The 26335-nt window shown below is 34.4% G+C and overlaps 9 protein-coding genes and 1 non-coding gene across 11 annotated transcripts; 8 read left to right on the forward strand and 2 right to left on the reverse strand.

Annotated features, from left to right (window-relative positions):
- Positions 1-320: 320 nt before the first annotated feature.
- On the forward strand, positions 321-3014 carry cpt-5 (Choline/carnitine acyltransferase domain-containing protein). The gene is made up of 8 exons (NM_171549.6): positions 321-416; positions 485-892; positions 940-1227; positions 1273-1466; positions 1582-2254; positions 2303-2437; positions 2485-2673; positions 2721-3014. Exons 1-8 carry the CDS (start codon positions 327-329, stop codon positions 2949-2951), a joined length of 2208 nt encoding a protein of 735 aa, NP_741637.1. The 5' UTR covers positions 321-326; the 3' UTR covers positions 2952-3014.
- A 940-nt stretch (positions 3015-3954) lies between these two features.
- Positions 3955-5178, forward strand: T22G5.1 (GP-PDE domain-containing protein). The gene is made up of 3 exons (NM_074038.3): positions 3955-4323; positions 4411-4888; positions 4937-5178. The coding sequence occupies exons 1-3, from the start codon at positions 3963-3965 to the stop codon at positions 5073-5075; spliced, it is 978 nt and encodes a 325-aa protein (NP_506439.1). The 5' UTR covers positions 3955-3962; the 3' UTR covers positions 5076-5178.
- Positions 5179-6677: 1499 nt separating this feature from the next.
- lbp-7 (Fatty acid-binding protein homolog 7) lies at positions 6678-7339 on the forward strand. The gene is made up of 2 exons (NM_074039.2): positions 6678-6894; positions 7040-7339. Exons 1-2 carry the CDS (start codon positions 6682-6684, stop codon positions 7238-7240), a joined length of 414 nt encoding a protein of 137 aa, NP_506440.1. The 5' UTR covers positions 6678-6681; the 3' UTR covers positions 7241-7339.
- Positions 7340-8032: 693 nt separating this feature from the next.
- T22G5.3 (F-box associated domain-containing protein) lies at positions 8033-11253 on the forward strand. Its single transcript, NM_074040.4, has 4 exons — positions 8033-8118; positions 8167-8394; positions 8534-9112; positions 10900-11253. The coding sequence occupies exons 1-4, from the start codon at positions 8042-8044 to the stop codon at positions 11045-11047; spliced, it is 1032 nt and encodes a 343-aa protein (NP_506441.2). The 5' UTR covers positions 8033-8041; the 3' UTR covers positions 11048-11253.
- Positions 11254-14783: 3530 nt separating this feature from the next.
- srsx-19 (G-protein coupled receptors family 1 profile domain-containing protein) lies at positions 14784-16788 on the forward strand (the record flags this gene model as incomplete). The annotated part of the gene is made up of 7 exons (NM_074041.4): positions 14784-14898; positions 14961-15039; positions 15087-15215; positions 15415-15548; positions 15609-15713; positions 15974-16044; positions 16183-16788. The coding sequence occupies 7 exons, from the start codon at positions 14784-14786 to the stop codon at positions 16582-16584; spliced, it is 1035 nt and encodes a 344-aa protein (NP_506442.1). The 3' UTR covers positions 16585-16788.
- Positions 16789-16941: 153 nt separating this feature from the next.
- Positions 16942-17453, forward strand: spp-12 (Saposin B-type domain-containing protein). Its single transcript, NM_074042.3, has 2 exons — positions 16942-17184; positions 17230-17453. The coding sequence occupies exons 1-2, from the start codon at positions 17056-17058 to the stop codon at positions 17419-17421; spliced, it is 321 nt and encodes a 106-aa protein (NP_506443.1). The 5' UTR covers positions 16942-17055; the 3' UTR covers positions 17422-17453.
- Positions 17454-17804: 351 nt separating this feature from the next.
- On the forward strand, positions 17805-18490 carry lbp-8 (Fatty acid-binding protein homolog 8). Its single transcript, NM_074043.7, has 2 exons — positions 17805-18124; positions 18189-18490. Exons 1-2 carry the CDS (start codon positions 17912-17914, stop codon positions 18387-18389), a joined length of 414 nt encoding a protein of 137 aa, NP_506444.2. The 5' UTR covers positions 17805-17911; the 3' UTR covers positions 18390-18490.
- 21ur-15418 lies at positions 17864-17884 on the reverse strand. The gene has a single exon (NR_069926.1).
- Positions 18491-20450: 1960 nt separating the features above from the next.
- On the forward strand, positions 20451-23541 carry sptl-3 (Serine palmitoyltransferase 3; the record flags this gene model as incomplete). 2 transcript variants are annotated; one of them, NM_001269618.3, is made up of 11 exons in its annotated part: positions 20451-20467; positions 20529-20579; positions 20626-20812; positions 20990-21144; positions 21474-21619; positions 21705-22029; positions 22074-22293; positions 22473-22568; positions 22688-22854; positions 22914-23043; positions 23091-23162. In NM_001269618.3, the coding sequence occupies 11 exons, from the start codon at positions 20451-20453 to the stop codon at positions 23160-23162; spliced, it is 1566 nt and encodes a 521-aa protein (NP_001256547.1). The 2 variants fall into 2 exon arrangements, with proteins under 2 accessions (NP_001256547.1, NP_001256548.1); NM_001269619.3 differs by lacking the exon at positions 20451-20467 and having other exon boundaries at positions 23091-23541.
- Positions 23542-23788: 247 nt separating this feature from the next.
- Positions 23789-25613, reverse strand: cyp-35C1 (CYtochrome P450 family). The gene is made up of 7 exons (NM_171550.6): positions 25423-25613; positions 25232-25376; positions 25052-25184; positions 24871-24991; positions 24531-24823; positions 24000-24486; positions 23789-23952 (listed from the first exon to the last, which is right to left on the reverse strand). Exons 1-7 carry the CDS (start codon positions 25600-25602, stop codon positions 23824-23826), a joined length of 1488 nt encoding a protein of 495 aa, NP_741638.1. The 5' UTR covers positions 25603-25613; the 3' UTR covers positions 23789-23823.
- Between the last annotated feature and the right edge of the window lie 722 nt (positions 25614-26335).

Genomic DNA, 26335 nt, shown 5'->3' on the forward strand with positions numbered 1-26335 from the left:
TTTTAGACCCTCTCGAAGGTCAAGAAAAACAGTTATGAAACTTGGGAAGGATTAAAAATCTTCCATGTTTTAAAGCAGCACATGATATCGCGGAAAATTATTCCTTTTATACATCACAAAGTAGTAGCTCTTTGAGCCGATGCTAGACTACACTATTTTATCATTTGCGTGCAAAGCTACTAGGAAAAAAAACGAAAGAAACGAACAAAGTCAATAAAATGTAGCATTAAGTGTAGCCAGGTGGTTTCTATAAAATGAAGATCGAGAAATGAAATGTCGTTTTTCTGTTTACTTTTTTGCTAATAGATTGAAATTTGCAGTGAAAAATGTCATCAAATAAAAAAAAATTTGAATGGCCGTATCCAAAAATTAATCATTTTCCTGGAAGAATTGAACGATTCTCGTACCGAACTTATGTAAGTTTTCAGTAAAAAACTTTATATTCAACATGTCAAATTAATTATTTATTTGTGATAACTTTCAGAACTGGTTTGAAAACCGCCTTTGGCCAATCAGACCAATTCCATTTCTGGCCCTTGTCACAACTGCTACTGGTTATCAACTGAGAAACTTTAGCCTCCCAGACATTCAGCAGAACATTCAAACGATTGTGAGGCCCCTTGCGATTTCTATAGGATCTGTGTACACTTCCGTATTCCTTCTTCGTCATTTCCTAAAATATTTTTATTTTTCTTACAAAGGATATTTGAAGGAGAACCCAAAAAAACCATCTTTTTTTACAATTTTATGGGGTATTCTCAGAAAAGCAGTCCTTACAATTGCACCTCCTCAACTGTCGTCTTGTGACCGACTACTTCCTAATATTCCACTCCCTGCTCTAAAAAACACAGTGAAGCAATATGTGGATTCAATGCAATTAGTTTTATCAGAGGTAAGTTTTCAATAGTCTGTACACTCTTCAATGTACTCTCTTATCAGGAAGATCACACTGAACTGATCAAGACATCAAACCAATTTTTGAAAGAGGAAGGACGGAAATTACAACGATGTGCATGGCTTTGGCATAAGCTTAATGAAAATTACATAACCTATTTTTGGGAAAAATACATCTACAATGCAGGGCGATATGCTCTACCTATTAATAGTAGTATTGGACAATGTGTTATGTACGGAGAAGATGACTTGACTCAAGTGTACCAAGTTGCCAGATTGTTGCGATATGAGTCGCTTGCGAACTTGTCCTTGGACCGGCAAAAGTACATGGCAGTAAGTATCTGTTAACGTGTGTTTTGAACCCTTTTTTCGAATTAGGTTGGGGAAGGTCTTCTATCTACCAGACATTATAAAAACATTTACAATGGATGCCGGGTACCTGGAAAAGAAATTGATCATTTCCAATGGAATCCACCGAGCAAGCATGTACTTCTGGTACACAAAGGTACTTGGTACAAAGTGGATACTTTTGATCGAAACGGAAAATTGTACAGTGTCGATAATTTGGCAAAGTAAGTCACTTTCGTGAACATTAGATAGTGGAAGTATTTAACGCATCGTAATTTTCTTTAGTTAATTAATTTATATTATGACTACAAATATTATGGCTACTTTCAATAATTTCAGAATTGTTTCGGAAATAATGCACCGACAAGACAAGGCAGATGGATTCCTCTCAAAAATTGGAAGTTTAACTACTGATCGCCGGACTGAATGGAGCATAAACCGGGAAAAGTTCTTCCTAAATAACAAGAATAACAAAAAGTTATTGGAGATCATTGAGACAGCACAATTCGTAGTAGCGATTGACGGAACTAATCATTGGGGAGTTGAATCAACTAAACAAGTATCTCGGTATATGAAAGATATGTTGGCTGGAGATGGTACTAATCGATGGTTTGATAAAACTATGAACTATGCTGTTGACGAGACGGGAAGAGGTGGGGCTACTGGAGAACACTCTCCTTGCGATGGAGCTGAGTTAGACCACCTTTGCGAGAATTTCTTGAACATTGACAAACAAATCTTGAAGTCCCCGAGCAAAGAAGAACAATTGGAGATTGCGACTGTCACTGAGCAAGATTTGAAATCATTGAAATTGGCAGAAAAACTTGATTTTGAAATAGTTGATGGAATGGAATCAGAAATTGAAAGATGCTATGAAGCTCACACAAAATCGTTCAACGATCTTCATATGCATTCCATGGTGTTTTTGGATTTTGGAAAAGGAAAATTAAAGGAATGTGGAATTTCTCCAGATGGATTTGTCCAAATGGCAATTCAGTTGGCTTATTACAAAGCAGGCTTTAATTTTAAAGATTATTAACAAACTTATCTTCATTTTTAGGATCAAGGAAAGTTCACTCAAACATATGAACCAGGTTCAATTAGATTCTACGCAAATTCAAGAACAGAAACTTTGAGACCAGTAACAAAAGCGTCTTGTGAATTTGTTGAAGCCATGCTCTCGGATAAATCTGATGTACGTATACAAAAATATGTTCAATTCGATAAAATTTTGATTTTCAGATAGCCTCCCGCAGGAAGTTATTGAAAGAAGCTTGTGAAGTTCATGTGAATAACTGTAAAGAAATCATGCTAGGAAATGGATTTGATCGTCATCTATTTGTACTATGTGTTCTTGCAAAAGGACTTGGATACGAAAGTCCATTCCTCAATTTCTTCCAAAGTCAGAAGTGGCTTCTGAGTACCAGTAATGTATGTTTTCCGAATTATTTTTCGCAAATATGTAGATATTTTTCCAGATTCCCAATATGACAAACTCGATTGATGAAGATTCTTCAATTGACAAGATAATGCTTGGTGGTTCATTTGGAGCTGTAGCACAAGATGGGTACGGAATCTGTTACCGATTCGGAGGAAATCAAGCAATTCTTGTTCATATTACTTCGTATCATTCATCAGAAGTCACAGATTCGGATAGAATGGGAAATCGGTTGAGAGAAGCATTTCATAGTTTGGTTGATTTATTTTAAACTGTTTTTTTTTCAAACAAAGTTGTTATTCTTTTTAGGACAGAAAAAATAAAAAAGTTCATCGCGTTCAGTTGACTTTTAACAAAGACATTTTTTCTCAAGCTTTTAATAACAATAGAAAGATAAAGACGAATACGAACAAAGAGCTGTTACGTAGCTGCCTCAAGAAGGTGACTGAAAAGTTCAAACATCTTTAAAATCAAGAAATTTGTGTTTTGAGCATACATGAGCAACATGAAACACTTCAAAACAATTAATTCAGAAATTGAATACAAAAACTGAAACCTATGACTGAAAATATATTCTCGAAAATTAGTTCACGAAATGGTAAACGAAATTTGGTTGTTCCGAATAAGATTGTATAAAATTGGGTTGGAAATCCGGAAGTACAATTTATACAATTATATACCCGTGTGAGGTACATAGATAGAAAAAATACAAATTGAGGGTAAAGTAAAAGGGTCGTAAACCAAGCAGTTGAAAACTGAAAATGCTTGAAAAATTTCACAAAATTTGTAAATCTATGAAAAGGTTCACAAGGTTTAATACTCGAGAGTCACATAATCTTCATAAATTGTGAGTTCCAAATACAGAAACAAAAAATCTTCTTAAAGAAAATTGGAAACATATTTCACAGATTTTCAATACCGAATCATAATAATTAAGCATGTAAGCGAGCTTTTGGAAAACATTTGGTTTCCCAAAAAAAGCTACAAATAAAAAGATTGCAAACGCAAAAAAATTACTTACAATTAGAGTGAAGTATTAGTTCAAAAAGTTCAATATCAAGAAGATCTTTAATCACTTTTTTTCTTCCTGGATTGAAATACGTGACAGACAGTTCTATTGGTGTTCTTCTTTTCAATTTTGATTCCCATAATATGCATAACAAAGAGAAGCGAACCGGTATATAATTGAAAAACATTTTATGAGCTTCACAGTTCATTTTTTAAAGATTTCCACTTGCAACCTTTACATACACTGACTAAAATCTAAGTTTTTCAGGCCAAAATGGACTATCTCACTTTCCTTGCTTGGGTAATCATCGCTGCCTTTTTCTATCTCTTGACACTTCTTGCTCTAAAATTCAAGACCATTCGTCTCCTGATCCTTCTTCTTGCCTTCCTTCCCATTGCAATCATGCTTGCTTTTTTCATCTTCCGCATCCCACAACTTATCAACGAAACTCACAAAACTCAATTCTTTGATACGTGGAAGATTGGTGGACATCGAGGAAGTGCTCATGACAACATTCCGGAAAACAGTCTGGAAGCATTTAGTGCAGTGAAAAGTGAAGGAGGACAACTGGCTGAAATGGATATCCAAATTACCATGGATGGCGTTCCAGTCATTTGTCATGACAGTAACACAGGTGAGGTGTAGCTGACACATTATTTTAATGCAGTCACCGATGTACAGATGTTTGGAGATTATTAAAACTAAACATTATAAATTACAGTCCGCGTAACCGGAGTTGACAAAGAAATTTCTGCAATGAATATAACTGAATTCCGTAAACTCCGATTCATTGGCACAAATGTTTCCCTTCCAACTTTCGAAGAAGCCGTTGCTCACTGTGTTGCCAACAACATCATGATGATTTGGGATGTGAAGAATGTTGATGAAAACTTGCTCAAACAGTTTGTCATTCAAATCAGAACTTACAACCTTTACTCCAAGGTTCTTGTGTCTGGATTCAATCCGATTGACACATATCTTGTGAAAATGGCGGATCCAAAGATTTTGACAGGGTTCACATGGAGAAGTTGGGAGTTGAGTACAACTGATGAAGCAGCGACGACTCCACGATTCACTGGAACCCTTCACGCTGTCGCTAGTGTCCTTGACGTTCTCGCATTTGGTTTGGCTCGTTCGTTGATAATTCCGAAATTCCTCGGATCCGATGTGATTTTCTATCACGTTAGCGATATCAGCAGGTAATTTTGAAAAACAGTCTAGCGACCACAATGAATATCTTTTTTAAGGTTCCTAAAAACCGATGCAGCAGCCAACAACATTTACCTTGCCGGATGGACCAGTAACAATCAATACGAACAAGTTTGGCTTCGTGATTATCTTAAAGTTCCGTTCCTTACCGACAATGTTGGCACCGTTCCACACTAATACGGGAAAACAACGCATCAGTATCAGTTTTTTGAAAGAATAAACACGGTTACAGCTTAATTGTTTAATTTTAATGCATTTCGAACTGAAAAAATGTTTGTTTTAATGCAACTTTCAATTTTTTCGAGACCAGTAAAATGGCCAAAAAATGGATTTTTACAGACTTTTGATTTTTTGAAGGCTTTTTTCTGCACTATGTAGATTGATGAGAGTTTATTATTTTTGCAAAAAACTAGCACTTTAGCATTTATTAAATTCGGAAACAACATTTAACCCAATTTTTCAGTTTGCCATGGTTAATTCAACTATTGTTCCAAACTTGATTCGGACTTGAATCGTTCGTACTTTCCAAACATCAGCCACATGATCAAATTGATAATATTCTATTGTGGTTTGTTCAAATGGCGTTTGTCTTTGAACAAGACATCAACACAGTATCTCGTTACACCACAATTCCTGATTTACGCTACACACTCTTCATTCTTCTGTTCCCTTATCAAATTTCTTCCATCATTAGTTGTTCATCACACACCTCATCAAGCAGCGGTTAATGACTTTTTTTAGAATGGCATTTTTCAACGTAGTTTTGTTTTCCGAGTTAGAAATGAAATATCATATAAAAATGATGGTACAGCTCCAACAAGCTTGCAGTATCTCTCAGTAAATCACAATAATTTTTAATTGAATTGAATTTTAGTTTTGTGATTTGGTAAACCCTTTCAGACTTTTCTCTAGGCTACTGTCACAAAAAATCACAAAATTCCTTTAAAATGCATATGTACTATTAGTTATTGACACAAAACCTCGTCTCTATTTAAATGGATTTAAACGATGGCACTTTCATTAGGCAAGACTTTTTTATTCAGAGAGAAATACGAATTTTATCGAAGATTATTATTTTGAACATTTTATCAATTTAATTTCATAATTTTCATGGTATAATTTTATTTCATTTTCGAATACAACCCTTCTATTTTTTGTAAAAAATTGCAGCTTAACTCTTTTAGTTCTATACTATTAAAGCAACATTTAACTCACGACTATTCAAGAAATATGTTCAAATTACAATACCCAATCTCATCTTTTAATTTTCAAATATAACGATTTCCGTTTATGTAAAATACTTTTGAAATTTGGAAATTCACCTATAATCGTTTTGGTAATTGAACGTTTGAGTGAAAAGGACAAAAGGATTATACTCACCAGGTTCTCTTCTACAAGCAATGTGAATTCGTTGGCAGTTTACTAGTAGCACACAGCATAATCAAGAAATTTCATTTCACTATGGCAACTTCAGTTTTTAATCACATTTTCAAATTTCCTTTCTGATATTTGCAATCGTTGTGAAAACTTGACTTCTGTGGTTTGCAAGAATGGTCGAGTTTTATTTTAAAGTTTCAACGAACTTCATTTTTTGTATTAATTTCTTTGTTCTCTGTCACTCGTTGAATCATTAAACTCTTATCATAATCGTTCCACGTTTTCACCCCAAGCTTATCAGCTTCTATGCTTCTCACATGTTTATTTAAGAAACATATCAGCTTCTGAATTTGTGCCCTATTTATTATTTTAATATTTTTTTATTCTAGTTATTTTTTCCAGAACCATGGCATCTATGAATGACTTTATCGGACGATGGAAGTTGGTCCAAACCGAGAACTTTGATGAATACATGAAGGAAATCGGAGTCGGGCTCATCACAAGAAAGGCTGCTGCTCATTTGAAGCCAATATTGGAAATCCGATTGGATGGAGAGACATGGAACTTTGATCAATTCTCAACATTCAAGAACACGAAATTGTCTTTCAAGTTAGGAGAGGTTAGTTGCAAAATTTTGAAAAGGACTAGAGTAGAGTTAATCTTTTTAAAAATCAACTGATAAGAAAGTGAGAAGTGTGTGTAAAGCAAATGTGTCTATTGAAATAGTATATCGTTTTAAAATGAGAAATACATTTGTGTTTCAGGAATTCGTTGAGAACAGTCCAGATGATCGTACCTACAACTCTCTGTTCACTTTTGAAAACGGAAAACTGACTCATCGTCAGAACAAGATCAAGGAGAATCACAAAAGTTCAGTTCTGACAACATGGCTTGAAAACGGAAAACTCATTCAAACCTATCAATCTGGAGATGTCATTTGCCGTCGCGAGTGGGAGAGAGAATAATTTATTTTTAAAATCATGCAGTTATGAGCACTTTGAATTATGCACTTTGAAATTGGTTTTTTTAAATAGTTTTTCATTCAAATAAAACATTTTGGATCTATTTTTGGAAAATTAAAACAATACAACTAATCCATCAGAATCTGAGAATTTCAATATTCGCAGTTCGAAAAGCCAATTCGATTAATATATTTTCGCGCGCATAACTGCAACTGTGACCCTAGCCTTCCCCACATGAAACACTGAAATAACATAGAAATTAGGAGGCAGCAGAGAAACATACAGCAACGGCGCTCTGTGGAGAAAGAGATGGCAAGGGGTACATGTTCTTTTTTTTACAAAAAGGTGTGTGGATGAACTTAATTTTTAGTAATTTTGTCTCTACGCCCAACGGTCTTTTATGGTTCAAATAAGGTAGTTGTACCCCAAAACGTCTTCGAATTTTGAACAATAAAACGTGAACTAACTTTCAAAAATTAAAAATACTATTTCTCTGTTTTTTTCCTACAAGAAAATTCTTGTATAACTGCATCAACTCTCTCATTTAATCTTTTTGCTTCAGTTCACCTCAATTCAAATAGGTATACTATACCAAATGTTTGAATACGCATCGTTTTTAGATAAATCGACTTATTTTCTACGTTTTATGACCTCTATTCAATAGCAAATATCTCTCTGGAAGCGTTTATGAGTATGGTGTGGCGATCTATATGTTAGGTTTTCCAGTTCTTATTCATGCTCGTCGTTCTTACTTATTATTTTCTGTCCGTTGTGTTCTATCCATCAAACTCCCTTTTTTCAGAAATGCCCGCATTTCCACTGTTCCATCTCCCGTACGTCACACTGAAAGACACAGTTCTAAAAACAAATGAAATGGCACTGTAAGTCTCAGAATTCTTTTCAGGCTCAAATAATTAAAAATTTTGTAGATTAAATTTGGCTCTATCCTCCGATAAATCAAGAAATCATGTGAAAATGTTCAAAAAGCCTATAAACTTCATTTGGCTAAATATTTATGAGGATTATTGCTTAATAGATGTACAGTTCACAAAGAAAAGGAACATCTATTGGAAGATTCACAAGTCAAGCAAGCCCCTAAAAGGTTCAAAACGGAAAATCGATAGTTTTGTGATTGACAATATGGAAATCAAGAATCGGTGAGTTCTTTAATTATTCATTCAAGTTTCAATGGCAGAAAGGGGGGCCTAAAACAATTACGAAATAACTTTTTTTTTTGATCTGTCAAAATATTTGATTGTTTTACGTTCGGAAAATTATTCAGGGTTTTTTTTTCAGCCGTCATCAACTTCGAGATAAATACGTGATAGAATCATATTGTGACAACGACAGAATTGCCTGCATTAAGATTGCAGAAGTAATGCTTGACATTTTCAAACCGAATCAATTAAATGTCTACATCAGCCGAGAGGAAACCGACGATATTTGCAATTTCATTGCTTGGGATAGACTCAACCAAGTCGACGATTTGACATTCATCACATACTTTCGTTTGACGGACAAAGAGTTTCATCTATTCAAAGTGAAAATTCTTCCCAAGAAAAAACTTACTTTAAACTTTTTCAACTATGAAAACCAAAATTCAATTCAATTGGAGTTCAATCATGATAATCTTGAAATATGTTCTGCACCGTGGTTTACTCGACAGGATCTTTTGAATACTAACTGCCAAAATTTGGTGATTGATAAAACCAAATTAACTAACAACGATCTGAATGCTTATATCAAAAAATGGTTGGATGGAGCTGATACAAAATTGGAATCCTTCAAAATTGAAATCGAAGATCCTGATTTGGATAAAATTCTTGATGGAATTCAAACTAAAAATGCGGAGGACGTTCAAAGAAAACAAGATTTGTAAGTTGTCAAGTTTTATTCTAAACATTCTAGAGGCTCAAATCTACAGCAACCCTAGGAATTTTCAAAACTCCAAGTTTTTTGTTCAATGTCCAGTAAATTCAGTCAGAAACCTTTGAAGAATTTTATTTTTAATTTTCAAGAATTTAAATTTACAAAAATGTTTAATTTCTATAATATCATTAACTATATATAAAAAAATACAGTTCGTCTGTCCGGAGTTTGTAGTCTATGTAGTCTTTGTAGTCTGTGACGTCACGCCCAAATTTCAGTGAGAATAGTGGGCGTGGCACCCTTCGTGGTGATACCCATCGTGGTGAGACCCTTCGTGGTGAGACCCTTCGTGGTGATACCAATCGTGGTGAGACCTTTCGTGGTGAGACCCTTCGTGGTGAGACCAATCGTGGTGAGACCCAAAATGTTGGCGGGAAATTCAAATTTTCAGTGAAAAAAATTTTAGCGGGAAATTCAAATTTTCAGTAAAAAAAAATTTTGGCGGGAAATTCAAATTTTCAGTGAAAAAAATTTTGGCGGGAAATTCAAATTTTCAGTGAAAAAAAATTTTGGCGGGAAATTCAAATTTTCAGTGAAAAAAATTTTGGCGGGAAATTCAAATTTTCAGTGAAAAAAATTTTAGCGGGAAATTCAAATTTTCAGTGAAAAAATTTGGGCGGGAAATTAAAATTTTCTGTGAAAAAAATTTTGGCGGGAAATTCAAATTTTCAGTGAAAAACAATTTTGGCGGAAAATTCCAATTTCTGAGAAAAATCGAGAAATGTCTGCAATGTTCCAGAAGTTTCTAGAAAATTCGAGAAAATTCCGGAATGGTCCAGAATTTTCTAGAAAATTCGGGAAAACTCTGGAATATTCCAGAACTTTCTAGAAAAATCGAGAAATGTCTGCAATGTTCCAGAAGTTTCTAGAAAATTCGAGAAAATTCCGGAATGGTCCAGAATTTTCTAGAAAATTCGGTAAAATTCTGGAATATTCCAGAACTTTCTAGAAAAATCGGGAAAAGTCGGCAATGTTCTAGAACTTTCTAGAAAATTCGAGAAAATTCCGGAATGGTCCAGAATTTTCTAGAAAATTCTAGAAAGTTCTGGAATGGTCCAGAAGTTTCTAGAAAATTCGGGAAAATTCTGGAATATTCCAGAACTTTCTAGAAAAATCGGGAAAAGTCTGCAATGTTCCAGAACTCTCTAAAAAATTCGATAAAATTCTGAAATGTTCAATTTCGTGGAAAAATTCAAGAAACTTCTGCAAAGTTCTACACGGGGGTTCTGGCTCGACCCCGCGCTCCATTGGACACTGAAATGGCGGGAAAAAACTTTGAAATCGCAAGAGGAATTTTCACGCAGCGCGTTGAAAAAAGTGTATGCATTTGCGCGTGACGGTGTTTCTTCAAGCTTTGATACTCCTAGAATATTCTGAAGTTTCAATAATTTTAAAAAAATATCAAAAATTGTTATAATTTTCAGAAACGCTCGCCAAAAACTTTCGGAAAGGACCGGAAAATGTTTCATATGATTTTAAGAACGTAGAGAAAATTATACGTTCAAGAAATTTAGAAATAGTTCCAGGAAACTTGAGGTTTTAAGTTGTAATTGCTCAGAACTTAGTTATATAATATTTATGTTGCTCGAAAATTTCCGGTAACCAGGGAAAAAACGTTCCATCTGCAAAGAAGGCTTAGAAAATTTAGAATTTGATTTCAATTTTGAGTACGCCAGTCGGAGCACGCGCTTCAGCGCGTGCGAACGGCTGGTATATTTATATATCATTTCCAGACTCAACAATCCCCCTTCATCCTTTGAGATCTTGTTTGGAATAAGGAATGAAACATCACTGGGTCCACTGATTACAAGAAGTGATAATCGAATGGCGACAATTATTTTGGATAAAAAATGTGTGAAGTTCTCGCTTTGGAACAAGTGATGTCCGGGCACATGTCGATTCCACATTCCTCGATTCTCGACATTCCCCGACAGAGATTCCTCGAGAATTGAATATTATAATGTTTTTTGAGTTTATTCTCAAATATGGTTGTTAAATAACAGTTTGAATTGTTTTTTTGTAAGCCATAATTAAATTGTGTGTTTATTTTCAACGTCAAATTGATAAAAATAAATCGTTTGATGGAACGTTTGCTTGCTTTCTTGCTATGAATTAATTGCACTCATAGCACATAGCTAGCGAACACGAGTTCTCATACGGAATAATGAAAAAAAAAACACATTCAGGAGAATTAGGTTTGCAAAAAAGTAATTATCAGTTCCACAGAGTTTGAAACTCTTTCAAATTTGTAATAGATTTCTCACGATTTCAGAAAAAAGTGATCTTATTGTTATTACCAGCCGTGGACCGCACCTCCGGCGCGGCCCCGACTTCTGGGGCTGAAAACTAATTTTTCTGAAACTACCGTAATCATACAGCACTCCTACCGTAACCCTATTGTACCACTACAGTACCCCGACTATATCCCTACACTAAGCCCAACTCACTATCCCTCCAGAAGCCAAAACTTCATAGACTACAAAGACTACATAGACTACAAACTATGGACAAACGGAATAAGCGCTTTATATATAATAAATGATTTTCGATGTCTGCCATAGAGCATTTTGACGTCGATTTTCTAAATGTTTGTCGCCGCTGTACCCGGCTTTAATTTAATAACGTTTTCCATATTTTCGAAAAAATGTCAATGTCACTTGAAAAGTTGTTATTGCTACGAAATTATCTTAATCTGGGCATGAAAAACACTCTCGACAACCGCCAGTCTACCAATTAATCCCCCTTCAGTCCCATTTCGTGTTGCAGTAGTTTGTGACATATTCTATGTTCTTCATTTTTTCAGAACTACAAGAAAACATCGGGTACATGTTGATTTTTCCCTGACTCACTGAAGAATGCTTGTCAGACTTTTTTCTAATGGGAATCTTTTTGTTCTGTGGATGGTTTTTACTTGAACTTTTATTCATATTTTTCCATAATCTCGTGAAATTCTTGTAGAAATTCGTTCTCCAACCTAATATTTTTATTAATAACTAATGCTACAATGTGTCTTTCGTGACTGACTGACCGCCAAGCAATTATTTTCGGATTTTATAAACTGACAACAATAGTTCGAACCATTGCATCCGTTGTCGTCGCCTTTTTATTCATTCTCTCGTTTTTTGGTTTTTTTTGTCGTCTTCGTCAATATTGCAACATCAAAAGTCACAAAACAAGGTTCATTTTCATGTGAATGTGTTGGCGCGGTCACATACGAGCACATGCACCACAAGTGGGAACCCAATTCTAATGAGTGCTATCCTCACAAAGCTCTGTCCCAATTTCCTGCCTTCGCTCCAACAAACAAACCAGAGCCCCCTCACTTGTGCTCTCAGACTTCATTAGTCTGATTTTAAAAAGAAGACACGGAAAATATTTGATCCGTCGGCCACGGCCTCGTGGTTATTTTATTTTGGAGAGGAATTATCATCATTTTAAACTTGGGCCCTTCTGTGTTTTCAACTGTAACAACAAAAAGTTCAAAACTCTCGGCGTTTGCCGCCAGCTTCCTACCCAAGGCTTCGCAACTTCTTACCCAAGCCTTGCCCAAAAAATAAAAACATTTATAAGGAGTTGCCAAGACTTGGGTAAACCTTGGGCAAGAGTTGGGCGCCGCCTCAAAAATGAAAAAAGTCGGGGACTGCCTCGTCGTCTCGAGGCGTCGCCCAAGTCTTACCCAAGTTTTGCCTATTTCTTACCCAATTTATACCTGTGTGTTGAACTTTGATCGCATTTCCCGTTGTGCCGAAGTCTTACCTGCTGAGCCATGATGGTCGCGCGAGAAGATGCACACTAGTAATAATATATAGTACTCATATTCTGATAGATATCTTTGAGGAAGTATCAGACATATCGGATTGATACGGTATTCTCACATACCTTATTTCATTTGTTTTCAAGTGTGCTCCCTAATGATTCTAAGTTCAGAATTTACAGAATTACTGTAATTCATGTTTGTTTTATGTCTTTCAATTTTATAAAAGTTTACTTTTCAAAGGAACAGTTCAGTCTTAGAAAAATTCAAAATTTGATGCATAGGATTGACTGACTATTACTTGACTATTGGACTGACTAGGAGAAGAATAATCCTGAAGATAACTTTTTTATTTTATTTTTAGATAAATTAAATGATTTATTAGACAAAATGGCAATAAAAAGCAAACTTTGTTCGTACATTTTTTTAAACAATGTTAGCCATCAGAGAAAAATATTTAGAATTTGCCTTTGAAGGGACAAGTTTTCCTGTGAATTCTTTCAATTACATTGAAATTCTTCTATTTTAAATACAAATTAATCAAAACACAAAGTGTCGATTTACGCTAAACATTGCGCATGCGGGATTTCGGAATCTTGTTCGTTCTTTACATCTGCAAACTTGGGTAAGAAGTTGGCAAAACTTGGCTAAGACTTGGGCAAGACTCGGGCGAGGGAGTTTACACTAGAATTGTTGAAGTTGGATAAGACTTGGGCATACTCTGGGTCAGAAGTTGGCAAGAGTTGGGTAAGAAGCTGAAAAGGCCCAAACTTGGGGAAGAAGCTGCCGGGAATTGCCGAGCTTGTATAATTTTCTATCAGTACTCTTATAATTTTTCACGTTTTCAAAAACTTCTGAATTTGGAAGATTTCCTGTCAAACACTCCCTGCCCAAAAATATTTGAAATTTGTAAATTCACAACAAAATCAAGAAAAAAGACTGGCCGTAATGTTTCAGACAGAAACAAATCAACGCCTGCCTCCAATGGAAGCTATTGTTTTATAAAAATGTTTCGTGGTTAAATTTGAAAAAAAAAACATTTTCGAAATCCTGGTAGAAGTTCTCAACTTTTTTTGTTTACTTTCAAACAATTTTTAACAGGAAATCTATAATTTCGGCGTTGATCTTTAAATTTGAAAATTGCTTCGAAAACCCTGTTCTATGTGGAAAGTCACAAAAGTTCAGTTATGATCCATAGTAGTTGGAGACTCTCCAATGTAGGTCACACAAAATATGTTCAAAGTTTAACAGAGTTTTCAAAAGTGTCTATCACTCATTATAAATATAAAAAATAATTTGTTGTAAAATATCATTGTTTTCAAGTTGCTCTCCAATCAAATCGCATAAAACTTGTTTTCATCAGTCCAAATTTTCCCACTTCTATGCAAAAAATTGAATTGTTTTTCTCAATTATAAAATCCCCGAGTTCTAATTGTATTTCCTTCTCCGATTTGTTTTTGTTATTCCTTCCTGTCACTTGAAATGGGCGTGTCCATGAGGAAGTCGTCTAAAATATTCAAAATGTGCCAAAATGGTCATTGTTTTCAGTCAATTTTTTTGCATAAACTCTGAGAGCCAAAATACTTTTTTTTTGAATACATCAAGCACTTTTCGACAGCCTAAAATTTTTTGCTTATAAATTCAAAGACTTTTTCTCATTCTGAAAATAAAATACGATTGCATATTAGAGCTTACAATTGTTAGTGCTGCCTCAAAGGCAGGCTCAGGCATCGCACCTGAATTATGCCTACCGTTGTAACCTGAACTCCGTTGTTTGGTGCTTGCAACATGTAATTTCCGAACGTGTTAATACTATGTTCCCATCCTACTTTCTTTTCTTATTTCATTTTTAATTTTCTAGTAATGCACCAATACACAATCGAGGCCATTATTGGCCCTATGATGGTACTCGGCATTTTTGGAAACGTAAACGTAATCGTCGCGGTGGCCAGGAAGAAAGTACTCAGGACAAAAGGAGGTATTTATTCATGAAATATGATATTTTGAAACGTTTTATTTTTGTTTGTTTGTTTTTTTCAGCAATGCTGATATTTGTACTTGCGATCTCTCACTTGGTAATCAACATTGCAGAGCTCAAAACATTGATATTCCGGTTAAGGTAACAATTTCTAACTGACAAGAGTAAATATAAACTATAAAATACAGATTTCAATCATTAAACGGGAGGGAATGCTTCTTGTACAATATACCGTATTCGCTGGCAATTATGTTTCAATCTTGGTTGTTTCTCTCGATGGCTCTTGATCTCTGCTTTTGCATTATGATTCCTATTAAGTAAGTATGTATTGAAAATGGGAAAAGTGATTCGATGCGAGCAGAGGAACTGTTTTTTTTAAACTTCATTTACAGTTATTAGCTCCTAATAGCTTGCCGGCAGAGTTTGCAGATTCACATTTAGCACTCAACATTTCCTGGTTTCTGATGGATGCTCCAAATTATATCTGAAAATCTCATATCGTATTCTTTTTTCCAGACATATGCTTTGGCCGAAAACCAAGTACATACTGATAATGTGTATAATGCCAACATGCTGCGCCTTGATTGTGTTCTTTGTTAATTTCATATTCGTTACGGAAGAGGATGCACCATATTGTGCTTACATGTTAAGTAAGTTGTAGTTTGTTTTGTTGTTGCTCAAAAACGAAAACGAAAAATCAAATAATTCAGCTATGGATGACGGTGTATTTGAAATTATTTCCACGTCTGTTGTTGCCTGCAATATTCTAACTCTTCTCATCACAATTGTTTCAGTTTTCGTGGCAATTAGAAAATGTGAGTTTTCAAAGGGAAATTGAAAAGATCGAAAGATCAGATGAACAAGGAATATAATAGAAAATAAACAAATTTTACTATGCTATTTAAATCGAAAAATCTAACATCTAACACAGGGAAGCAATTAAACTCCTCCAGAACTTTGATGTTACGTTTTTGCAGGTTGTAGGATTTTTTGTAGATGAGCAGGGATAATATACTGGTTACAAAAGCGTCATGTCTCTCTAATCAACATTGCTATAAATTTTAATGGTTTTCAGCCCAAGATATGCGGAACCACCGCCATTCTTCTGTCACCAGACGGAACAGCACCGTTGAAGAACGTAGAAAAGTAAGTTTCTAGTGATGTCTGCAAATCTATGTTTCCAGTGTTTTAAATCTCCAATTTCATTAAATCCGAAGTTTGATCCGGAAAATATCTTATTTCAACTGTCTTCTACTTTTTAAAAAATCAAAGTTTTGTCTTCAGGTGTTTCGCTCAACGTTCTACATGATGTCAATCTACATATTTTGTTGGATGACGTCATCGATATGCTTTCGTGTTCTTTTTTACATGTTTGAAAACGAAACAAACATTGTTCCATACATGCCATATTTGGCAATAATCACAATGCCAAACTTTTGTCAAGCATACTTTGTCACCTATTTCCGATCTCCGAGATTTCGAAAAGCATATCGTGAGCATTTTCATTGGCTCACTTTCGGATGCATGTATCCAGATGTATTTGATGGACCAGAACTGCGGGGTGGAGAATCTGGAAGTAAACAGGATAGTGCTACAAATCAACAAGTTAGGGCTGATTCAGACAAGAAGCAAAAAAAAGGATCATCAAAGAAGACAGTACGGATTTATGAAGGAGAAGTTATTTGAGAAATTTGTTTTTCTGCATTATCTTCTAACTTATTTTTTAAAAATATATTTCCAACAACCATTTTCTGAAATTTTCTCATCATTTGGGTATTTACGCGCACTTAAAAAAGAGTAATTACAATGTTTAATATATCAATACATCTCATTTTCTGATCTCTTTGTAAATTTAAATTCCCAATTTAAAATAAAAATTCTAGATTTAAACAAATTTATTGTCAAATGGATAATTGTTTTCTTGTTTTTTATAGTTGTGTGAAAAAAACCCTATGACATCATGGAGCCTACAAAAACAGGTTACAGAAACATGGTAACATTAAAAAAAATATTCTGGACGTTGAAACAGTCAATATATGATGTCCTGGATGGTTGTAGCCTACTTAGACTCCATCTCCCCCGGATCACTCTCTTATCATTACGGAACTTGCATTCGTATAAAAATTTTCCTAAATACTTATTTTCACTGCACTCATAATGTTTAGTAAAACAGTTGTTGTACTTCTAATGGTTGTGCCCGCAATCTCACTTGCGCAGCCAGCTTCACCACTGGTACTCAAGAAATCTCACGGAGCATTTTGTCATCTATGCGAGGACCTCATTAAGGTGAGTCGCAACTTTCAGTTAGAAAAATATATATTCTGTTTTCAGGATGGCAAGGAAGCTGGAGATGTTGCTCTCGATGTCTGGCTTGATGAGGAAATCGGATCCCGCTGCAAAGATTTTGGAGTGTTAGCGTCGGAGTGCTTTAAGGAGTTGAAAGTGGCTGAGCATGACATCTGGGAAGCTATTGATCAAGAGATTCCAGAGGATAAAACTTGCAAAGAAGCCAAACTCTGTTGATTTTCATATTCAATAAACCTTGTGAATATTAATGTTGATTTTGTAGGAAATTTTAAAAAAGCGAGTGAGACCAATTAAATAACAAGATTTTAAAACTGAAAATTTTTGCTGGAAATGTAATTTCAACAATGTTTTTATTGTTTGTTAATTGTGGAAGGTAGGGTAACTCATCTACGTTTTCGAATATTCAAATCAAAATTAAACTTTAAATTATAAAATTACCATTTTATCTTGTTAAATTACACTTCTATGCTCAAATCTTCAGGTTTTTAACTGAAATGTTTTTGCTGGTTTATGACATTATTAACCAAAATTTGCAGTTGTCTTCCACTTTTGATCACTGTTTGTGTTTTATGTCTGACCTGTGCTCTTTCCTTACAAAATCATCGCATTTTGCTACAGATAATGTCACTGTAATTGATAAATAGAAGCTATTTAAGCCACCCTGAGAAGTTCAGAATTAACAACTCAATTAATTCAGTCCTTCCTTATGGTTTCCATGAAAGAGTTTATTGGACGATGGAAACTAGTCCATTCGGAAAACTTTGAAGAATACCTGAAAGAAATCGGAGTTGGTCTTCTTATTCGTAAAGCTGCATCTTTAACAAGTCCGACATTGGAAATTAAACTAGATGGTGACACTTGGCATTTCAATCAATACTCCACGTTTAAAAACAACAAGCTCGCTTTCAAAATTAGAGAGGTAAATTTAGTTTTATGATTATAAAATGTTGTTTTGTCGGTTTTTAATGTAGATTCCGTTGCAGAAATTTGTTGAAATTGCTCCGGATGAGCGATCCTACAACACTTTGGTTACATTCGAAAATGGAAAGTTTATCAGCCATCAAGACAAAATAAAAGAAAACCACCACAGCTCTGTTTTCACAACTTGGCTCGAAAACGGAAAACTGTTGCAAACGTATCAATCTGGGAGCGTCATTTGTCGTAGAGAGTTTGTCAAAGAATAATCTATAAGGGATAACAAATTTGTTAAATAGAAGTTTCATTGATATTAATAAAAATTACAAGTCTCAAATTGATTTTTTTCAATCAATAAATTTTTGATCGCAGACCTTGATTAATTTCAGCTGCTTCCTTAACATGACAAAGTATTTTTTGCTCTAAAAATAAAAATCGTACTACGAGTAGTATCAAATGTTTCACAAAAGTTTAAAAAAGAGATGGTGTCGTTGCTTTGTGAGCCTGAGCATTTTTTGGGAACTAGATTTTTTATTTTATGCAATCAGCTTTCAATGATGTTGTTAAAGTTGAAAAAATAACTCATCATGAAGACTTTTTATTATTAATTTAACATGTTTTTATTTTTCTGATAATAGTTATTTTCCATGACAACATGCCGTTGAAGGGTGGTAGATCTATGAACTTTGATAAAGAACTCAATCACCCCACTTGTTTATCAGATGTTTCAACATTCAACAATAATAACTGTATTAATAATAAACTGTGATAAATTCTGCGGATAATAGTTTTTGTTGAATTTTTTTCACACATTTGTTTCAAGTTAAACTAACTATTTCAGTTATGATAACGCTGATTTTCATTCAATTTCGTGGAAATGCATTTATAGACATAATCTACTGATAAGTCATTTAATTTGCCGAATGTCTTTCAGTGACCAAACTAAATGCATAAGAGTTATACGTTTTTATTTGAGTTATCATATGCCAAAATTTTCATGAGTGTCACTGTGGTTATTTTTGCCCTTTTCTTTGGTTTTGTATGATTATTGAGATGCTCTGCTTAATGATGATTTTTATCCGGCTACCCTGAAAGTAATATATGTTTGCCTTGTTCCTACACGCTTACCTAGTATTAAAATACATGTAAAAATATGCCTGCCTATGCATCATATCTGGGTATTCAATTTATGTATATTATGGATTTTTTCAAATTTTCTTGTTTAATGCTGTAAACTTGGTTGTGTGAAAAAACAGACAACTGGTTTTTTGTCCTGAAATTCCCATTGCAACCTCATTTTCTTCATATTGTACGTGAATATATCGGAGGAATTCAAAAATGTGAAATTGTTCTTGATATCAGTTTGTGGCTATAATGAATTTTTTCGTTGGAAGCAGAAGTGTGTGTGTGTGTTTTTTTTTTTCGTATGGAATTTTGCATTACCTGTCAATCAAAAAGAACAAAGGTTTATGAGCAGCAGGAAATTTCACTGCAGATTGCTTTTTATCACTGTCTTGTTGAATCGAGAACTGATAATAGGAATTATCAACTTTAACAGTTCATCTTCTTTTGTTTTTGGAAAAAAGTTCTTAGCGTCCTACCTACGAAATCATAAAAAGGAATGTTTGTGTTAATAATAAATTAAACAGTTTGCAGTTTCAGTTGCATGTAAAAATGTGTAATATGACATCAGAATAGCAACAGTCGATACACGTGAACATGAATCATGCCATATTTTCTGTTTTCTCTACTCTGTTCTCCGTCTCGTCATTGTAGCCACCAAGAATACGTTTCCCTCTTCTCGTTGTACTTTGCGCTTCTTACCCGGCCACCACTTTTTTCTCCTTTATCACTGATTACTTTGATTGATAAATATCATCTCTCTTATTCTAACCCTTGGTGTCCCTTTCGTGTTGCGGCCCTCCCTTCAATCCCGCCTTGCAAAATCCCGGGAAAGTGCGCTCTACCGCAATTCTGCAGTTTTTTGACCCACGGAAGGGGGTTATTGCATGTTAGAGTGTTTGATGGTGTGATAATCTTATTTTTCCAAAATTTGGCGAGAAAAAACCTAAATCAAACATTAAAAAAATTTAATGATTTTTTGTGAGCAACGAAACAAAATAAATCGATATACTTATTTTATTACTGTTTTAATATAAATTCTCACGTTATTTTTTAAATAATTTTTCGACCAGAAAATTTTGATTAACTGAATATTATTACTTCGTGGCCCCGGAACGTGGTGTCCGATCAATAAAACAAATGGTGTCTATATTTCTTTGTGTCTCTTTGGGTGTCTTCTCTCTAAATACAATTGATTTGCACAAAAAATGTCTTCGTGTTTCGTGTAATTTACTCTTTTTTTTTAAATATTTTCTATTATAAGTGCTCACTGTTTGATATTTCAGGTTCTACAACATGGGTGGAACCCAAAATGGGAAAGCCGTGGCAAATGGAAAGTGAGTTTTCCCAATTTTCAAAAGTTTATAGCAAATATTTTTTTAGGGCAAAAAACGGAAACATTACGGAAAAAGTCATCAAGTTGGATCCATGTCCAAAGCCAGCGTTCTACGTATTTTGGCTTGTCCAATTGAATATTACAATGATGCTTGTAGGAGCAATGGTTGCCACTTTATTCGATAAATGGGGAATTGTGAAGACAAAACGATCAAAAGGAGACCCCAGAATGGAGGTTTGTATATCGATTTTTTCTGGTTTGAAACAAAAAATTCTGCGTTAGTGTTGGTCTTTGCCTTCCGGTCTGCACAATTGATAAGGTCATAAGAATGCGGAAATCATCAAAGTGGTTGCGAAAATGCACATAAAATGTTATCAGTCACAGTCTGATTCATTATATAAACCTTTTTAGAGCTTTCAACCACTTGGAAACAGTTTCGATGCCACGTACACAGATCATATCTATCGACAATCGACGGATGTTGTTAATCGGCCAATTAGTGGAGTTCCTGGAGCAATTGTTAGACTGAAAGATAGATATACTGACGATCATGGATGGACACAAAAGTTAGTAATTGAACGTGCATCACAGTTGGAATACATTTTTTGGTCGTAAATTTTCGAATTTAAAAATTGGAAAAGACACCAATTTTCGAAAAATATAAAATGTGAGACAGTAAGAAAAAGTTCAATTTTATCTGATTGCAAGATTAAAACAGTCACACCAAATCTTAAAATGAGAACAATTTTGTGAAATAATGTCTTTCTGATTTTTTAAAATTGTTACCAATTGGCGGAGCTTCAAATCAAAAAGTTTGCAGTATAAACACAGACACACAAATTCTGATTGCATTTTAGTACTGAAGAAGTATATAACTGCTAATAAAAATTTCCAGATACACGGGTACTGAATCAGAAGTGATCAACCTAGGATCTTACAATTATCTCGGCTTCTCGCATCGATCTGGAGTATGTGCCGAGGCAGCTGCTGCTCATATTGACAAGTATGGAATTAATTGTGGTGGATCTCGACAGGAAATTGGTAAATTTTTAAAATTGTATTTATTTCGCTGAAATTGCTCCGATAAATACTGATTACCGTTGTCTAAACATCTTTCACATTCCAGGTAACCACGTTGCACACAAATCAGTTGAAAGTACAATTGCCCAATATCTGAACGTCGAAGATGCGATTGTTTTCCCGATGGGATTTGCCACGAACTCAATGAATATTCCATCACTTGTTGATAAAGGATCGTTGATTCTTTCTGATCGCCTTAATCATGCTTCATTGGTTACTGGATGCAGACTCTCCGGAGCACATACAGTGGTTTTTCGTCACAACGATGCGAGTGATTGTGAACGAAAACTGCGGGACGCGTTGTGTGGAGTTAGCCCAAAAACTGGGGAAAAATACAATAAAGTGCTCATTATTATTGAAGGCATTTATAGGTTTGCAACTACTTAGTTAAAAATCTTAACTATTTCTGTTTTAGTATGGAAGGAACAATTGTCAACTTGCCAGCATTCATTGCTGTCAAAAAGAAGTACAATTGTTATCTGTTCCTTGATGAAGCACACAGTATCGGCGCCGTAGGGCCTAGTGGAAGAGGAGTTGCCGAGTATTGGGGATGCAATCCAAGAGATATTGATATTATGATGGGTACTCTCACGAAATCATTTGCATCGGCTGGAGGATATATGGGAGGATCAAAGGTTTGTAATTGACAGTTTTGAAAAATTACGAGCTTGTTCCAATAAGGAAACGTGTTAAAAAAGTTCTTCAAACTTTTCCAAACGTTTGAAAAGTTTTTTTATAGCGTACCCGACATCAATCGCGCAGAAACTCCATAAAAGTATAAAAATTGTTTTTTATTTATTTATTAATATTTCAGAAAGTCATCGATCACATTCGTCGATACTCTGCTGGAACTTGCTACGGAGTTACAATGTCTCCACCACTTATTGCTCAAGTCGAGAGAGCAGTTTTGGTATGTTATAACCTATATGAAAATATCAATTTTGGCAACCTTTCTTGAGAAATTCTCGGAAAAAAATAGTTCAAAAATTGTGACTTCCTACTTTTCATCATAACTTTTTGTAATTTCAGATCATGTCTGGAAAAGATGGTACAGATATTGGCCGACAGAAAGCAATTCAACTACTCGAAAATTCTCGATACTTCAGAAAAGAGCTTCGTAAACGAGGATTTTTGGTGTATGGAAACAATGATAGTCCAGTTGTTCCATTAATGACGTTTTATATTACAAAAGTTGTGTAAGTTCTTTTTTAATTTAATTTTGTTTTGAGTCTCTTCACCCAATGTTTAATTTTAGTGAATTTTCGCGAAGAATGTTGAAACATAATATTGGAATTGTTGCCGTTGGATATCCGGCAACTCCACTTTTGGAAGCACGTGTTCGGTTCTGTTTGAGTGCCGATCACACGAAAGAGCATCTTGATTATGTGAGTTTTGAGTGTGAGAGTTCTATAAAATTACCAACTACTTTCAGATTCTTGAAGCTGTAGAACAAGTTGGTATGGAAACAGGTACATTTTACGGGACGAAAATCGTCGACGAGTAACATTTTCTAGGAGTATTTATTAACTATCCTCGTTATTTGTCAGTTCTTCCCTGTTTCACTTCTACATATATATTCCCATTACCCCAATTCTTGCCCTTTGAATAATTTTTTTTCTGACTTTTATTTTTTATCTACCAAAAACTATCGAATTCCTAGGATCTTCTTCTTATATAAATTTAAATTTTCTCTTTTTCTATTTGTTTGTTTTATGTATTTTCCCATTGTTTTTTACACTTATTTCTTTCTAGGCAAACAATTTTCATGACATTTCCCACCAATTCTGCCTTCCTCCAACGCCATGCAAGGCAAACTTGAAAAACAGTTTTGAATGTATTGATTATTCACAACAACATAAAATTTAATAAAAATTATAAATTTTGATCATGTTTGAATCTTTTGGCAACATACTTCTAAAAAGCACAGTTTTATAAAAGAAATCGAACAGTTTTAAGGCATTTTTCAATGAAAAGGTTATCAGTTATCTATAGGATGACAATCCCCACAATTAAAACTATATGTCCATCATCATCATTAGCCATACAGTACTTTTATCAGGTTCTCAAATGAATTAACTATATCAGCAAACCATCCAATTTTTAACTAAGTGGCAAAGATCACAATTCCGTCAAGTTTTCAATCGTTTATTTAGTTAAAAAATACTTTAAATTTTAGTGACTTTCATGTCGAAGGCTTCGCATCTCTTGGCAAAGCCAAACGGAACGGTTTCTCGAGTGGATGGCATTTTCCCAGAAGATTCAAAATTATAGCGGAGTAGTAGGTTTCCAATGATCTGAAGTATATGCATTTAGAAATCAATTTATCAAAAAAAGTTTTTACTAAATACAGCTCGGCTCTTGCTAGAGATTCTCCCAGACAAGACCTTTTTCCAATTCCAAACGGGATGGTTTGTTGCATAAGATTTTCGTTTCGTATAAATCGTTCTGGATTGAATTTCTCAGGATTTTCAAAGATTTTCTCATTTGTATGAAGAGCACTCAATTGGGAAGCAATCAAACATCCTGAGTCGACAGGATGTCCTCCAATTACTGTTGGCTCATTATTGATCCGCCAAAAATTGATATTGAGGATGGATGCATGTCGTTGTACTTCCGCAATTGTTGCATTTAAATAAGGAGTTTCAGTTTTGTCTCTCAAAGATAATTGGCGAGATCCTCCGTTAGTCACTTTGATGAGCTCTTTCTGAACTGTATCCATGACTTGGGGATTGTTCAAAAATTGGATGAATGCAGACACCAGAGTTGTTGTCGTTGTTTCTTGGCCGGTTATCCATAGATCAGTTATCAACATTTTCAAATTGTTCTCACTGAAATAATTTGATATTCTCAATTCACTCAACGCATCACTTACTCATAAACATCACTTTTCGGATTTTGTTTCATCTTCAATAAAAAGGCATCAACGATATCCTCAACGTTATTTGGATCAATTTCATAGTCACCATTCATGAAATCTCTTGATCTTTTTATAGCATCCACTGACACATAATCAATTATCTCAAACTGATCTTTTATAATGGAATTAAAATCTTTAGCGAGAAACTTTTGAAGAGCCCAAACTGGAAGAGTGAAAAATAGTGGTGTCATCTTATCCATTCCTTCATCAAACATGTGTTTCATTGTGAGAAATCGGGATTTTGTTCTCTGAAACGTTAAGAATATGCTTCGTTCTCTAATTGCTATATGCTTACTTCATCAAATCGAAATCCTAAGAGCATATTGTTAATGATACTTCCAACAGTTAAATCAAAGAATTCATTCACTTGTAAAACAGTGGTCCCATCAATAGATTTTTCATTGATTTCAGCACATCTGAAAATTATGGTGATTGGTTTATGGTGAACTCTCTTTCTAATTTTCGGTTAATGGTACCTTGCATCAAGTTCACTTAGAATCTTCTCCTCCATCAAATCTCTTCCCATTCCCATATTTCTCATCGTTAACATGGAGAATCTTCTCAATTCCTGCCATTTGTCGCCATTCGAGAAGAACACTCCATTTCCTTCTGAAATTTAAATCGATGGATGTTAATTATCTCATTTTCTCAAATACTTCTAACATAGTCAATCATCGGGGAAACATGCTTATCGGCATATTTTGTGGAATTTTTCACAAAAACTTCATGCGAGAGCTCATAGTTTGTAATATTTACATGAGGAATTGGTCCCAACCACAATGTGAAAATGTCTCCATATTCCTAAAATCATTTGTTTAAAAATATAGCTAAACCTTCTAAACATTACCTTTCTGAAATGATTAAGCATATTTGTAACTCCTCCAGTTCTCCACAATTGATAACCAACTTGATGAGCATTTCCAATTAATGGGAGCGAAAAAGGTCCAGGTGGAAGTCTTTTTGCCTTCAGAAATTGACGGGCAGTCAGGAACGAAATTATGGAAACAAATAGTAGAATGAAAAACATTGTTTTGCAATAGAAATGAACAAATGCATGTTCTTTATATACTTTCTTACATTGTTATCACTGACTCAAAATGCTACACTTGCGACGCTTGCGACGCTTGGAACAGTCAAAGTATGTAGTCTGTGTGATAATGGGCATATTCACTACTTGTCTATTCTTATGTGTACATTGAATTAGTGTTCAAGTTTCAGATTCGGCGCGGACAGAACAAAAGTCAAAATCGTGAAAAATAACTAGATTTCAAATTTTAAACTTATTCGTCTTAAGTTATCGGGAAAGTCAATTTTTAGTTGTTCGGGATGAAGCTAAAAAAAACAATAAAACTGTTCGAAACATTGTTTTTTGACACATTTTGAGTATATGTTGTGACTAACGCTAAAAGTATTCTTTATTGGAAAATTGATCAAAACAAGACGTTTATCAGTTTTTCAATAAATTAAATTTCTAAAAAGTCGGTAAAATTTTCTTATTTATTAACAAAAAATGAAAAGTAAACTTTAAAAGAGTTGATCTTACAATCAATAAAAACATATCGAAAAAAATTGAAAATTTTTTAAAAACAAAATCATCAAACGTTTCAGTTTTCATTTTTTAAACAGTAATTAGAACACTAATTTTAAGCTGAAAAAAAAAGATCTATAAAAAAATTCTACTAAAAGTTCTGACTGAAATGTTAGAAAATCCCAATAAAAGGTACCCACAAAAATTTAAATTATTATGGTGTCTCAACATG

The sequence above is a fragment of the Caenorhabditis elegans genome, chromosome V (genome assembly GCF_000002985.6).
Source record: "Caenorhabditis elegans chromosome V".
NCBI classification, from domain to species: Eukaryota; Metazoa; Nematoda; class Chromadorea; order Rhabditida; family Rhabditidae; genus Caenorhabditis; species Caenorhabditis elegans.